The 15,995-nt window shown below is 47.7% G+C and overlaps 1 protein-coding gene across 2 annotated transcripts; it reads left to right on the forward strand.

The window, feature by feature from the left end:
• Positions 1–488: 488 nt before the first annotated feature.
• Positions 489–12,738, forward strand: UBXN6 (UBX domain protein 6). Of its 2 annotated transcripts, none has more exons than XM_019556995.1 (11): positions 489–676; positions 6,635–6,789; positions 7,209–7,270; positions 8,267–8,398; positions 8,821–8,918; positions 9,796–9,871; positions 9,956–10,040; positions 10,254–10,473; positions 10,634–10,764; positions 11,562–11,707; positions 12,021–12,738. In XM_019556995.1, the coding sequence occupies exons 1-11, from the start codon at positions 579–581 to the stop codon at positions 12,150–12,152; spliced, it is 1,335 nt and encodes a 444-aa protein (XP_019412540.1). In that variant the 5' UTR covers positions 489–578; the 3' UTR covers positions 12,153–12,738. The 2 variants fall into 2 exon arrangements, with proteins under 2 accessions (XP_019412540.1, XP_019412541.1); XM_019556996.1 differs by lacking the exon at positions 489–676 and adding an exon at positions 4,623–4,741.
• Positions 12,739–15,995: the final 3,257 nt, after the last annotated feature.

A 15,995-nucleotide genomic window follows, 5' to 3' on the forward strand; every position in this document is an offset into this window, starting at 1 on the left:
GGGGAGGATATAGGTGCGGGGCATCGGAAATGCAGGGCAGGGGCTTCTTTGTGGGGCACAGGACACCTCTGGGCAGTGGGAGACAGCGTGTAAGGGTAGAGTGAATGTTCAAGTATCACGATAATTGGCATTTTATTATAGATCCTCATTATAGATTGTAATAATTATTATATCAAACTAATCATGTGGGGTACGGAGGCTATAGGGTGCAGGGCGAAGAGCATACAGGGCATAGAGGGGATGTAGGGTATGGAGAATACAGGGTAAGGGGCACAGAGAGTATAGTGCATAGGGGATGCAACGTATAAAGGGTCTGGATACAGAGCATAGGAAATACAGGGTATGGGGGATATAGCATACAGAGGGTATAACATACAGCATAGATGGCATAGAGTGTATAGGGTATAGAGGGGGTAGGGAATGCAGGGTATAGAGGGTATGGGGGGAGGGAGGCATGGCTGCAAAGGGCCCTGGAAGAAGTATTGGGGATATAAGGATCCTCATTAGGGGCTGCAGAGAAGGGCACAGGACCATGGAGAGGAGCGGGTAGAAGTTATTGCCGGTGGGAACACCAGGGCATGCAGCAATGGGTACGAGCCATGGGAGCAGTGGGAGAAGCATGGAGGCACTGGGTGAGAGCATCCGCATGGGAAGTGAGAGGTCTGCAGTGTACGAGGTAGGTAGATGCCTGCAGCAGACCCAGAAGGTCGTGGACCAATGGGGCTGTAAAGGGCACTGGGGTCTGGAGGGGGGGGAATTTGGGATGGAGGAAGGGTCATGTATTGAATGGTGGATATAGGGAGGGAGAGGGGTGTACTGGGGATCTGGAGGGAGGGGTGCAATGGGGTAAGGAGCGGCGTAGGGTGCAGAGGGGGGAAGTAAGGGGCATGGTGTAGAAGGGTATCGAGGGCCAACAGTTGGGGGTATAGAAGAGGAGGGTGTGACAGCCTGGGGAAAAGCTGCCCAAGGGAACGGGAGGTGGTATGTAGTTGCCCGTCCTTGCTGCCGCTCCTTTGCCCACCCTCTACTCTCCAGTTGTGGCTTTTCCTCTAGGGCCCTACTGGACACTGCTTTCCCTGGGCCTCCTGGTCTGCGCCAAATCCCTTTGCGAGGGACTCAGGCCTGCAGGCATTCAGACTGGCCCAGGACCCTTCAAACCAGATCTCTGAATTAACTTCTGCATGGCGGGCACTGGGAACAGCGATGGCAGCAGCTTGTGCATTTAGGCCCCAATCCTACAATGGAGATGCTCTGTTATCTTTGATATGTGAACAATTAACCCCATAGGCCTGGACTCGGGACAGCATCGGAGCATATGCTGAGAGATTTAAACATATGCTTAAATTTAAGCATATGCTTAAATGCTCTTCTTAATCAGGACCTGGATGATGAAAAGACTAAAGTGGTCACTCATGCAAGTTGTTGAGTGGTTCACATTTCATCCCACGGCCACTGCTCAGTAAACACGGTGGCATAACAATTGTTAACAATTAAAGAGATGCCAACAGATAGCAAAGGCACAGAGCTGACGATGTACCAGCATCACAAGCACTATAAATAAACAGACGCACAATCTAGAAATAGCATTACTATTTTTTTTAAAGCTTCAATTGAAACCAGTTTAGGACTCGGATTTAAATGTTCTCTGAGGTTAACAATCAAAACTCAGTGCTATTTGGCTAATACACTACTCAGGTTGGCTTCTTAGTTTACAGTATTCCCTCAGCTCAACCACAGGAATGGAAAAGGCATTTGGGACCTAAAGTTTCTGTACTGATTGGACCCATTTCTGGCTTCAAGTTACACCACTGATTTCAAAAGGCAATTGGAATTGTACCAAGGGCAAGTTTTACCTTTTGCCTTTTAATAATCACGTCATTAATTACAAAGGTGGGGGGATTTGCTTCTTTAAAAAAAAAAAACCAGGGGACTAGATACTGTATACAATGAAAATCCAGGTTAAATTCAGAGTAAATCTTACAAAGATAATGGAGTTTATACTGATGTAATCAAGAGTAGGCTTTAGTCTTGTGTGTTTTTATTTTGATGGTGTCTCTTTAACCACATAGCAGAATACAATTACATTTACCTTATAAAAGGGTCTTTGATGATGTTATGCCAGAAGAGTAGGAAGCATTGAAACCCATTAGACCTGTTCTACAGCCAGATTTGTACTGTTTTTTGGGTTTTTTTTTTTTTTTTTTTTTAAAGTATGATTCTAAAGCTATTTATTTAAACCGTTGCAAAACAGCTCTGTCCATTCCTAACATGATCTAAGTCTGGCTTACTTTGATTCAGCTCAAATTGATTTCTAGCTGGCTTAGACTGAATCGATATGAGCTGGAGTTAAATCGTTTTCAGATGGCCCACATAGGACCTTGCACCCATTCAACTAAATTGATTTTAAAAGAGATTTGAGCTAAGCCAGTGGCATTTTTATGGGAAGCCATTAAAAGCAGCAAGGCAAATTCAGCAGTGACATGAACACTGTGGCAAAGTTATGATGGGTAGAAACAGAAAAAAGCAAGTGCACATGTGCTTCTGTAGCAATTTATCTAAACTGGCCGATCGTGCCAGTGGAGCATTGGGATTTATCAAATAAGTATAAAAAAGCACATGCTTCTATTATATATTAATTATTTGCATAGCAGTTTTGCCTCTGGGGAGACGGTGAATGAAAGAATGAACCACGTGGGACAGAATTAATCATGTCACTTAATGCATGACTGGAAAGCATTCAGATGGATGGTGAGGAGGGTAAATTATTCACAGCATTATGGAGTAGACTCCAGAAGCAAGCTGGATGCTTTGCAGAGCAAGTGACCTACACAGACATTGCTGTACTACCTAAAGGCCAATCCTGCAAAGGTACATAAGCCTCTGGTAAGCGTGGGTCAGTTCTGCAGAGGATCCGAGTCAGAAACAGCCCTGGGGACACGGTCTTGGCTCTTCGGTTCTAACTGTAGCAGCTCACGTATTTTTGGCTGTGGAAAGCCCTAGTTTGGTCCCCGAGGTGTTAACAGGTGTCTGCCATTATGCATAAACATGAGCAACATCCATTCTAATGGGACTGCTTGTGGTCACAAGAGTTACTCAGCCTTGGTCTGTGCAAATTTGGGTGCTTCTGTTCTGAGCTTGTTTTGCTCATCTCCCAGCTGAAGGGAACTCAGGAAACCTCTGTCTGACAAGCAGTGCTGCTCAGTGTTCATGCAGAAGGAGGCAACCGAGGCAAGGTGACTTGCCGGCTGCATTCCTTCTTCCACCTGTGCTGTCTTCACTCTTCAAGCCTTCCTGAAAGCAAAGTCATCTTAGTTCTTAGACCTTATCTCACACATACTCCTGCTGCCATTCTGTATTGCCCCCTAGTGGGAAGCTCTCTGTCATTATGTCCCTTTTGTCATGATTATGTGAGGCATCTAAATTAAGGACTAACCTGATTACACATTTAAGGTGTGTATTGTAGCTCCATCACGTCTCTGTCACTCTTTCTATACATAGGTATAGAAACCTCCATCGGTTCCTTTTATTTAATTAACCACCTCTTAGCTTCCTTGGCAATTTGTCTCTGGGTTTGGGAGGGTTATTCTTTCACACGACAGTTTTGTATATACCTGGCAGGCAGCTTGATGTGGGAGTGAGTGCAAGTTTTTCTTGTGACAACAGGAAACTGCTGGCATGTTTTTGTATTTTTGAGTCAGTTGTGGGACCTGCTGCTCAGTCCCAGACCTGCGTCCCTCCATGTTCTGCTAACGCGGAGGGTGTATTTCTTTCTCTGTCAGTGCTGGCTAAGTTTTAGCAAAATACCTGCCCACCCCCTGCTACATCTTAAGAACAAGGATGCATCTGTTCAGCAGTTGAAGCTTGCTTCCATATGATTTTTTTTCCTGAGGAAATCACTTGACAGTTTGCCCAAGGGACTGCCGTTCTGGGAGGTCCCGAGCTTTTTGAGGCCTCTGGTCTGAGGACATCCCTGTTCTTTCCTGTCTGTTGCCCCTCCGGGCCCTGCCGGTTGCAATGACCCCAGGGCTGCCGGTGTCTTCAGATCAAGTGCTGAATTGGGCCGGCACCAGGCAGCGGCCTCCATGAGAGATCCCGGGTGCTCTGGCGCGCCGCACACAGACCGCACAGCTGCTTTGCTTTGGAAGGGCTTAAGACTTCCGGCAGTTTTAGCTCGGCCCCTTGAGGGAGAGGGGGCGGCAACCAGGGCCGTGCCTGAATTCCCGCTCCTGCCCAAACTGGGCAGCGAGGGAACTGGGCCCGCTGCTGGGCCAAGACGTCTTGTTCTCAGAGGCCTAATGAGGAGCCTGGAGGGGGCAGCGGGCAGGCTCCACGCGCGAGGGTCCCCCCACGCGCCCCCGTCACCTGGGTGCCTGGACAGGAGCACCCGGGCGGAGCGGATGGGTGCAGGGCACCATCTCCAGGCGGCGGCGAGCCCCACGTGCCACAGGACACAAGCAACCTTCCGCGGAGGACCTAGCGGCCTAGAGCGCCCCAGCCGGCGGCCCGTCACACTAGCGGCGTGACGCAGAGGCGCCAGGCCACGCCCCTTCCTTTCCTACCCCACCACCCACGCAGCAGCCGCGGAGTCACGTGCCCGGCGCGAGCGCGGCCACTTCCGGCTGGGGGCGGGGCTCCGGAGCGCGGACTACGGCGGCGCCATGCGGAAGTTTTTCCAGGAGATCAAGGCGGACCTTAAGTTCAAGTCGGCGGGGCCCGGGCAGAAGCTGGCGGAGCCGCCCAGGTGCGGGGCCGGGGCGGGATCCTGGGGCCGGGCGGGCGGGCAGCAGTCCCGGTGGGTCTAGGGAAGGATCTGGTGAGTTTGGTTGGCCCCAGCGGATCTAGTGAGGGAGCTACTGGGTCTGGTTAGCCCCAGTGGGCCTAGCAAAGAGCCCATAGAGGCTTCCCAGCAGGTCGCAGCGCCCCAGGCTGGTGCCGCTTCTGGCAGCGGCCCAGCGTGAAGCTGCAAGGGCTGGAGTTCATCACCGCGTTGCCCTTGTCAGGGTGGTGCGGCGGCACTCGCTGTCCCGTGCCGCTTGTGCCGTCTCCGGTCGGTTTCCACCTGCCGGAGTGTGACCTCAGGAGGCACCGGGTCCCCCGTGCCAGCCTGAATCAGGCAGAAGGGGCGTGGGTGAAGGAGCTGCGTTAAGGTTCAAGGTTTTATCTAGCAGCAGAAGGTGGCAGGCAGGTGACGTGGGCCAAATTGTGTGAAGTCAAGACACGGGGAAGAATCGTGAGTTTTAGGCAGGACGCGTTCGCTGGAGCGACTGCTGTGAATGAAGGATCGGAGGAGCGTAGCTCTGAGGCTCCAGGGAATAGGCGAGAAGCAAGGTGTGCTTGGTCATCCCTTTCACTGCCCCCTCATGCTGGAAAACACGCCAGTCCCTCCCAGGTCTGTTTGATCCAGTAACATGTATCGCCAAACAAACCAGGCTCCTCCCAAGCTGCCAAAAGGCTGTGCTGCCTGGCCGGGCTGCCTGGTTTCTCTGTGACCTTTCCAAAGTTGTTGTATCGTTGTTGGGTGGGTGCAGCTGACCCCAGTCCAAACCTGTTCTGCAGCTGTCTTGTGTGGCACATTGCTTGTTGTCCTGCAGGGGTGGGGAGGGATGTTACAGCTAAATGCGTGTTGTCCTGCAGAGCGCTAGCAGCATCTATCACTTTCTTCCTATCAATATTCTCCGCTTGTTGTTGGTAGGACAGTGATCAAGGCTTCCCTTTGTGGGTTAAGAGTTGGGAGAACCACCATTCTCCTTCTGTATCTGTGGAAGTTAGGAGAGAATATCCTTAAGAGAAATGGGTCTGCTCTTTCTTATCTGTATAAATAAGAAACTCTTTCCTAACTATTGTCTTTGGTTTGCTGACAATGTCTTGGATGACTTTGTATTGGTTAAGAACAGCATGAAAGGCGCTGGAGTCAACTGCATGACAAAAAACCTTTTCTAGGATGTTTGAATTAAATGGACTGAGTTTGGAGACTTCCTTGACATTGGTTTTGTTTTTCATAGCATCTTGCGGAATATATGAGATGAATCAAAAAGATTTAACAAGTAACACTATTAGAAATTAATGTGCTGTTGCCTTTAAGGACTTTATATGGAAGAAAAAAGGTATAATATTTTCCCCCCCAATCTGTAGTTTACCTTTATCTCCTGGTTTAGCATAATTCATGTAGATTGTCCACCTAGGAGCCCATAGCTCCCTTTAGAGTCAGTTGAAATTGCAGGTGCTCATCACAAAAACCAGGGATCTGATTTCAGTGATCTTAATTGCAACTTCTCAGTTGCAGGGTGAGGTCACTTGGAAGCAAACTGCCTCCTGCTTGAACTCCCCACGCAACAACTCAGTGCTGCAGTGGGACATTCAGAAAACAGCTGTCTGGTCTTCCTCTTTTGACCACAAAATAAAAATATCAGATGGTGGAAAAATCCAGTTTTGCTTTAAACAGTTTTTAGTAGTTTATGGTCTCGGTGATGGGCAAGGGGGAAAGAAGTAAAGTCTAATCTGTGCCTTTTAAGTGAAATGAAGATGATCATAAGCCTGCTCTAATCACTGGTTTATCTGCTTTCAGCTGACCTCATTGAGGACACTGCCTTGCTGACAGCTGTTCATTTAATTGTGCCTTTCTGTTATCCCTCAGGGAAAGGGTCCACCAAGAAAAGTCAAAAGTTGAGACCAAACCTCGCCATGGGCCTACCAGTGAAGCTCAGATGGCAGCTGCTGCCGCTGTGGCCAGGCTGGAGCAGAAGCCCAAGCCTCGGCTCTCTTCATCCCAAGATGTCATTAAGAGTCAGGGTGAGAATGGTTTAGCAGCAGATGCCCCTCTCTTCTGGGTGTAGGGCCGGCAGGCTTGTGAGAGAAGTGTGAGATAAGTGCCCATTTGCAGGAGGCATGTTCACTGGTGCGCTGGCCCTACACTTGGCTTGTCTGAGTGGGATGTGGAAGAGGCCTGGTTGTATATCTAGCTCAGCTTGCACAGAGAGCACAGCCCTCAGTTCTGGGGACATTCCTGGAGCTTGCACCTCAATGACAGCTTGGCACAATTGAAGTGCACAGTTTGGGTGTGGGAGGGTTCACATTCACATACAACATCAGCTGCTGACTGCTGCCAGCAGTGAGATACCAGAGGAGATGCTGCTTCCCTCCCCCAGTCCTATCCAGTTAACATCATTTTGCTGTACCTGCTGTTGTAACTTGGATTCCTCTCTTTCCAGTGAGGAAGGAGCTAATGGCTGAAGCTGCTGCATATGAGAGAGGACCCTCCCCAGATCATAAGGTAGGAGGAGATGCTGCTTTTCAGGTCATTCAGGTATTTGCTGTCTGGGGTACGCCAGAATCCTCCAAGCCTGAGTCTCTTCTTGGGAAATGAATGCCAGCCCGTCGGCTTATCTATTTGAGTCTGCTTTGGAGCTCTGGAGAAACTAGTTGTCAGAGGTGGAAACCCCCCTCCATGCATACCTTAATGTCTCTTCTGAGATCTCACCCACCTGGACAAGGAGACTGTTGTAGTTTTTTTTTCCCCTTCCTAATTTTTTAGAACTCCTTGGCGAGACACCATAGTGTTTTGCAGGTGCATGGAGGAGTTGTGTGCTCTTGTCATTATGTGTTGATTGGCTTTGGGCAGGATTTACACACCCATAATAAGATTGCTTTACACCAAAAATAGCTTGTTGAAGTCGGCAGGACTAGTAAGGGAGCGCAGTGTTGTTTGGCTTGGGTAAGTGTGTCAGAATGTGGCCCTCTGCCTCAGCAATTGGAAGTACTCTCAGAGGCACATGATTAAAGTCAAAGCAGCAACTCTTCCTGTAGTTCAGTCTTGCAAACTCATCCATAAAACCTGAATTCCCTTCTTTAATAACCCTGGAGCAGAGGGGCTTGCCAGAAATGCTGACTGCTTCTGATCTCTGCTGCTGGGAGCTGCTCCTCTGACTGACCAACGGCCTGTTGGCATTTAGCCTTTCAGTTATGAATGCTCTGCAAACCTAAGATGACTGTTAATGTTCCATTCCCTGTTTTTATGGGGAGTGATAGTGGCTCATTATCTCTTCAGATTGTTGCGCTGTCCCTTGAAACCTTCCTTCTGTCCTGTTAACAGGGGTAATCTCTGTGCTGACTCTATTAGCCAGTTGTGTTGCACTGAACACCTCAGACAGTCTGGTTCCGCCTCTGCAAACGTTTCCTGAGCTAAATTCACCGGGGAGCCATGTGCCAGGGAGAGGATTATAAATGTTTTCTTCCTTTGAGCCAACATCTGATTTCTGCTCTTACTCAGGACCCTGAGGCTGCAGAAGAGGAAGAATGTGCTGGACTCTCGGTGTCTGGGGTCTATTTCATTTGCCCTCTAACTGGGGCCACTGTAAAGAAAGACAAGCGGGAAGCACACATCAGAGAGGCTATCCTTTCAGTAAGTGGGTCCTCGGCTAAGCACAGGCTTCCTCCAACCTCCTGCCCTGCCACTTAAGTTGCTCTCTGCTCTGGATATCCAGAGGTAGCTTAACCCATTAGAAATGCGCCCTGGGAGGCTGTTTTCAGCTGGATCCATAGGCATGACTGGGCTTAAGGTGTTGTGTAGAGCATATCTGCTTCTCCACTATGGTCTTGTGGTATTACAGGCCTCCTTTGTCTCTGCTTTCTCCCCCAGTACTGTATTGTCTTAAAGGACTGTAAACTAACACAGTTAACAAGCACCTACCCCAACTCCTTTCACTATAAGTCTCCAGAACACTGGTCAGTCTGACTTTTTGGTTATACAGATCTATGTGGCATCCAGTGCCTCTTATGCAACTAAGTTATGTCGTCCTCCTCCTCCTCCTCCTCCTCCTCTAGCATTCCTCTAAAGACCCAGTGGCTGCCTCGATCATGGAGATTCACACCTTCAACAGAGACCGAGAGAAAGTGAAGCTTGGTGTTGAGACCATCGCAAAGTAAGTGGCACGAGTGCACTGTGCAGTGCTGAACACACCAGTTCCCTGCCTTAAATCTGTTGTGTCACTAGATAAGAGGACTTGGATGAAACCTCTGCCAGATTACTGGGGAGATTGGTGTTCTAGGTAATGCCCAAAGGAAAAGCAAAGCCAAAAACTTGAAAATGTCTCTCAACAGCAAGGTCTCTTCCACTGAATAGCAGTAGATTTTCCAGAGTACAGGAATTCAGTGTAGCCAAAGAAACCAAACTTGTATGAGGGTGGAAGACTGTCCAGGTCCTGGAGGTGTTGTCTCATTCATTCAGCTCAGTCCCCCAAGGTGGAATGTCTGTCTGAGTGAAAAATGAACCCTCTGCCAGATTAATTTGTGAAGAGCAAGGCTTCACTTCCAAACTAGGTGGCAAGTTAGCAGGGGGAGGGAAAACATCTAGATGCCTGTAAATGCACACAGATGCAGCATGGCTTTAACTGGCAGTGGCACAGCTGTGTGTAGAGTGCTGTGGGCCTGCAAGCAAGCCCAGTAGGTAGCAGATATTCCCCATTCACAAGGGGCTTATGTTTCATACTTATGCCCTGTGTATTTAAGTGCCTTTCCAGTGGGGAAGGTCCAAAAATTTGTCTTGTGGAAGGTGGTAGAGGGAATTAGTGACCAATTTGTAGAGTAAGGGGTATCTTTTACATGTTAAGAAACAACTTTTGTCTTGGGATTTAGCAACCTGGGTAGTGCAAGCTTCCCCTTCTCCTCTGTGTTTTAGCAGAGAAAATAATATACTTTAAACCTTGATCATGGCACCAGACAGCACCCAGGAGTCGACCGTGATTGCATGAGGCCAGACCCACTGTATTGAGTGAAGTGTGTTGGTTGTGTCTTCTACAGATACCTAGATAACATCCACCTCCATCCAGAGGAAGTGAAGTACCAAAAAATCAAGCTGCAGAACAAAGTGTTTCAGGTGAGATTAAGACACCTTCTTCTGCAGCACTGGGAAATTCCTACTCTGGAGCAAACTGAATCTGACTCTCCCTTTTTCTTTTAGGAAAGGATAAATCATCTGGAAGGAGTGCACAACTTTTTCCAGGCCATTGGGTTTAAGAAGAAAGCCCTACCTGTTCCAGGACAAGGCAAGAAACCCAAGTGTATTCCATTTGAGGTTGGGGTCAGCTTCTGCTGAGTAATGGCAGGACTTTCTTGGGGAGATGAACATGGCAGCAAACTTCGTAAAACTGTCCCTGTAACTACACTCCCCAAGCCTACAGCTTACCTGCTTCTGAGGGTGGTCTGTCCTGGGGATCTTCAGCCATTATGTCACAGTGGGTTGTTTCATACATTTGTAGAGACCACAGAAGAATACTATGTGTTAAAGGAGGAAGCTTTGACTAAGTTGGAGAACCTCAAGGACTACAAGGACCAGCTTCTGAACTCAGAGCCAGTGAGGGTCCAGCTGGATCGCCAGCTCTGTATATTCAAGCCTTCCCCTCAAGCTGCCCAGTTTGAACTGCCAAATGACTTCTACAACCTCACCGCAGAGGAGCTAAAACGGGAGCAGAGGCTCCGGTGAGTGGCCTACAGGCCTAAGCACTCCATGTAAAGGGGCATCCTATCTAAGAAGGGAGAGGAGGCTTCTGGTCACATGTGTAGTGTTGTGGTTGAGAAAGCTCATGCTCCTTTTTCCCCTCTTGTTCCATGATATGTTGAAATTGTCTTCTCTCTAAAGGACGGAAGCAGTGGAGAAGGCCTCTATGCTGAGGACAAAGGCTATGCGGGAGAAAGAAGAGCAAAGGGAAATGCGGAAATACAATTACACCTTGCTGCGAGTCCGGTTCCCTGATGGATACATTCTACAAGGTAAAGTGTGATCATCACTCCATCTCACCCAGCCCAGAGAGCAGCTGGAAACTTGGTCCGATTTGAGAGCTAAACTGTAAGCTTGAAGAGCACTTTGAGAAGCTGGGCAAAATACCATTGGACTAAGCAACAAACTTAGCAGGATTCTGTCAGTGCATGACATTGAAACAAGGGGGTATTGATTTCACAGCCTTTACAGAAACTCTTGTCTAAGGCAGCCCTTGCTTTTTGCCAATGCAGTGGGAATGTGAACTAGTGATGATTAAAGGGAGCTATAATTGCAGATGGGTGCAGTGCTGTTAGTCACTGGTAAACTGCAAAAGACTTTCTAAACCTCGGGTAATAAATGAAACAGTTTGTTGGCTCAAAACAAGTGAGATGTTTCGATGGTTGAGTAACAGGCTGAAAAGTGGCATTAGATGACAAATTGCATTAGAAAATAAGGAGATACTGCACTTCTTATAATGAAGATACTGGATTGAAGCTCAGGCTTCCACAGACTATTTCTACGTTGCAACCTGGCAGAGCTGTTTGCTGCAACTAACCTTGTAGCAAGCTCATTTAAAAAAAAAAAAAAAAATTGAAGGGAACAATGCTGTGCCTTTGTTCACTGCTTGAAATACAGCATGATTTCTGTAATGCTTATATCTGAATTCTTCCCTGGTGAAGTAGAAATCAGACAGCTCACTGAAGGTCTTGTTCAACCAAGGGAAAGGGGCCCCTTTTCTAGGCAGATTCTTTTCCTGCCCAGTGGGGAGAGTCTTTTTTCTAATGCCCCACGTTGTTTCTGTTGGCAGGGACATTCTATGCCCGGGAGCAGGTCTCTACCCTCTACAAGTTTGTGAGAGAGGCCCTGCAGGATGACTGGCTGCCTTTTGAGCTGCTTGCTCCTGGAGGTCTCAAACTGACTGATGAAAACATGGCTTTCAATGAGTGCGGGCTGGTGAGTACAGTGTTATCTGATCATGGCTCCAGCCAGGTCAGTTCCATTGAGGCTCTAACAATTTTGTTCATACATGTAACAAGGAGAACTATTACAGCAAAAACAGTAGGCAAACAGCCAAGCTGTATCTTTACTGTCCCATGCCTAGGGTAGGGGTGGGGGTGTTAGGGAAACCTGACAGTGCTGCTCACTTAGCATTCTTATACAGACACATCCCCTTCTTCTTAGCCACTGACTGTCTTCTAAAGAGTATGGAAGCCTTTGGTAACCAGCTTACACAGGATATTAATAAGCACTCCATTTGTTCTTTTAGGTTCCCTCTGCCCTCCTGACACTCTCATGGGATGCAGCTGTCATGGCAGACATAAAAGCTGCAGAGAAAGAAGAGGAAGCAAAAAGCCCCTTGAAGCCAGAACTCCTTTCTGCTGTCCAAACACTGTCATGAAATAAATGGGAGCAGATTCAGTGCTGTTGGGTCTGTTCGTGCTGTTCCCTCCTTCCCTGCATTCCTCAGACATCAGAACAGAAGCTGCTTCAACTCCTGTTCCTGCCACAAACTTTCTAGCTGAGGTCTAGGACATCCAGGCATCAGTCTGCCACTGCACTTGTCAGCTTCTGTCCACATTAAGAGCAGCTATGGAATACACAAGAACTTGACCCACTTTAAGAAGACTTACTACAGAAGACAGTCCTGCCCTGGAGATTTGTTCGGTTGCACCTGTACTATTTTATTTATTATTTTCTTTTGCAGTTACTCTGTGGTTTTCTGTCCATTGTGAACAAAAAGTACCTCTCTGTTCTTTACAGCAACAGAAAAAAAAAAAATCTACCCTGGTAAAGTCTAGTAGGTCAGAGATTACTAAGACTAGTATACTACACAACAGTGGGCAGGACTAGTGTTCAGCTCTGTTATGCTCCTACTGTATAAATTAAATCCCTTGTAGGGGAAAGATTTTTGTGTAAAATACTTATGTCACTTGTAACAAGATCAGCTGTTGTTATTCTGATTAAAGGAAGTCTTTAGAAATGCAGCCTTGATTCAAACTGAGCTATCAAACTACACTTACCTGAAAGGAGCACTCCCTCATACTCCTTGCACTACTGTATCTCTTTGTAAAAGGTGAAATCTTCCTCAGCACTCAATTTTACAGTGCAGTTTGTAGCAGTGTTGGTCTAAGGACATACCTCAGACAAAGTTCTCTGGGTAAATCCAATATCTTTAATTAGACCAACTCAAATTTGGGTTGGTCTAATAAAAGATTATTAGATTTACCCAGAGAACCTTGTCTGCCTAGGGAAGTTCATCTAGCCTATTTTTATTTCATAAGTTGCCACAATGCAAAAGTACATCCCTTAACTGTCACCCTCCCCAGTGACAGAAGTGTTTGTGTGAAGTAGTCTGGTATGATTTCATTGTTGGAAGGGACCTGAGCAGATCATCAAGTCTGACCCCCTGCCATGGCAGGAAAGAATGCTGGGGTCAGACAACCAGGGTAGGAGCAAGGACTACTTCCCTTGGAAGTTGGTTCTAGATCCTAGCTGCCCTGACTGTGAAGTAGTGCCTCCTGAATCTGCTGTCTGTCAGCTTGTGACTGTTGTTCCTTGTAGTGCTTGGGGGAACAGGGACTCTCCCCTTGCCTGCTGGTCTCCCTTGGCCAGTTTATAGACTGCCACCAGATCCCCTCTCAGCCTTGTAGGACCTACCCTGCTGACCTGATCCTCTGGACCTCTCCCTGTTGTCCACAACTCTCCTGAAGTGCAGTGCCCAGAACTGGATGCAGTACTCCAGCTGGGGCCTGACCAATGTCGCATAGAGGGGGAGGATCACCTCCTTGGACCTGCTCATGATGCATCGTGACAAGGTGCATCCCCACATTGGCAGCCCATGTTCATCTTTGAGTCAATAATGACTCAAAGATCCTTTTCTGCCTCTGTGCTGGCAAGAGGGGAGTTCCCCAGCCTGTAGGTGCTGCTGGTTCTTCCTTCCCAGGTGAAGTACCTTGCACTTGTCCACGTTGATACCCATCCTATTCTCATCTGCCCACCTCTGTAACCTGTCCAGATTCAATTGCAGCTCATCCCTCCTCTCTAGCATGCCTACCTCCCCCCACATCTTAGTATCATCCACAGATTTGAACAAGGTGCTTTTCACCCTCTTGTCCAAGTTGCTGATAAAGATGTTGAACAGTGTGGGCCCAAGGACCGAGCCCTGGGGGATCCCACTGCCCCCATCCCTCCAGGCTGAAAATGACCTGTCCACCACCACTCTCTAGGTACAGCCCTCCAGCCAACTAGTGACCCACCTGACTGGGTAGGGATCGACACCACAGTTGCCTAATTTTTTAATGAGAATAGGGTGAGAGACAGTGTCAAAAGCTTTTCTAAAGTCCAGAAAGACTGTGCCCAAGGATTTAGTGACCTGATCATAGAAGGCCCCTAAGCATATACTCCCCTGCTGGTCCCTCACAGATGTGGTCCTGGATAATTTTCTCAAAGAGGTTCCCCAGGACTGAGGTATGACCAACTGGCCTATAGGTTCCTGGATCCTCCCTCCTCCCTCTTTTGAAAGTGGGGACCACACTGGCCCTCTTCCAGTCTGGCACCTCACCAGAGCACCACGCATGCTCATAAAGCTGTGCCAGGGGACCCGTAATAACCTCTGCTAATTCTCTCAGCACTGGGGTGGAGATCGTCAGGACCTGCTGATTTGGACGTGTCCAGACCCACCAGGAAGTCCCTGACTAGGTCCACTCAGACCCTGGGCCTGGCTGTGCCTCCCCTGAGACCATCAGGGATCATGATGGGGGTGATGACCTGGTCCCTGTTCAGAAAAACGGAGGCAAAGAAGTTGTTAAATAAGTTAGCTGTGTCCTGTAGAGGCCCTACGTTACCCAGAACCTTCTTTTTACAGCTTATGTATTTAAAAAATTCTTATTGTCCTATTGTCTCCATAATTAGAAAGGGGAATTATGCATGAGATTTAAACATGTCAGTGACTGCATCCTGAGGTTAAAGCCTTACTTGTGAGAGACCTTTGCTACATAAGATGATGTTTGGTACACAAAACTTAAACCAGGGATGTCGAATACACTATGGACCACAGGCTGGATCAAGCTGAGGGTTTGGAGAGCAGCTGCACCCCTAAACTTCCAGTGACTAACACAGCAGGCCACATTTTTGACAATCCTGAACAAAGAATGTTGTACAGGCAATATGGAAGGTAGCAAAGGCTCCCCATGCTTCCTGCCTGACCCAAGTCAGCATGATAAGAAGGCAAGATATAAACCTGCCAGCAGAAAAGTCAACCAGATCCACCTCCAGAAAACCAAATACTTCTAGTGTAACAAGCCATCATGCAGTAGAGCAAGCAGCACGCGCGCGCGCATGCACACACGCACAGTAGCTGAAGATCCCATCAAGGGATGAAGGCCAGAGACAAAATACTTGAAGCCAAGCATTTTAGTAAAGTTGAGGAAACTACACAAATTGTCTACTTCTCCAAAAGTACCTTTGCAGACAGTCAAGTACTAGGAGGGCTGCACTCTAGCAGAAAGCCACACAAAATGGGATTTAAGGACTGGATGTTAAAAGCAGAAGAGTACAAACTGGAACTAAGGTATGCCTCATGTTCCCCATTACCAAGTCCTACTTTAGCTTGTTTCTGACAACATGCTGTGGTCCAGCTATACCGAGACATGATACAGAACAGTCAACCCTCTTTGCATTAAATCAGACAAGATTATCCCAACAGTCCCTTCAAGTCTTAGTTTATGAAATTCATCTAGTTGAGTAGGAACAAGAAGATTAAATACAAATGATATCTGACACATCAAGCAAAAAGTTGCTTATGGGACCAGAAACAAGCCCCGTACTCTGGAAGTGAAGAGTGATGTTCACCACCCGATTAGAGTATGATCATAGCCTTTCTTTGAGGTGTGGACTTCACATTAAATTCAGTATGTGCTGCAACTTCTCAAGTTTTTCTCTGAATGACAAGGACCAGCCAAACATGTAGACAACTTCCCTTGGCATATGCCAAAAGGTACATCTTAGGATACAGCTACTAATCACTATGCACATAGTACAGTAAGCAAGGTTTTAAAATGAGACATTTGTAGGCAAGCACACTTCACACAGTTCTGAATTGAATTGTTGGCCAGTTTTGTAATTGGTATTGGCCTTTTCAGAAAGGCACATGGGTGCCATCTCATATACATTCTCTTCCTGCCCCCAAACATCAGCCCCTGCTATTGTCCCTATAGGAAGGAAAACCAGAAAAGCCAGATAA

This window comes from Crocodylus porosus, unplaced genomic scaffold, assembly GCF_001723895.1.
Source record: "Crocodylus porosus isolate Cpor-Errol unplaced genomic scaffold, CroPor_comp1, whole genome shotgun sequence".
In the NCBI taxonomy this organism is placed as follows: Eukaryota; Metazoa; Chordata; order Crocodylia; family Crocodylidae; genus Crocodylus; species Crocodylus porosus.

Coding starts and splice junctions, on each gene's coding strand:
- UBXN6 (XM_019556995.1), top strand. CDS start 579: ATGCAGCAATGGGTACGAGCCATGGGAGCAGTGGGAGAAGCATGGAGG. Junction 6,790..7,208: donor AGATGTCATTAAGAGTCAGG/GTGAGAATGGTT, acceptor CTCTCTTTCCAG/TGAGGAAGGAGCTAATGGCT. Junction 7,271..8,266: donor GACCCTCCCCAGATCATAAG/GTAGGAGGAGAT, acceptor GCTCTTACTCAG/GACCCTGAGGCTGCAGAAGA.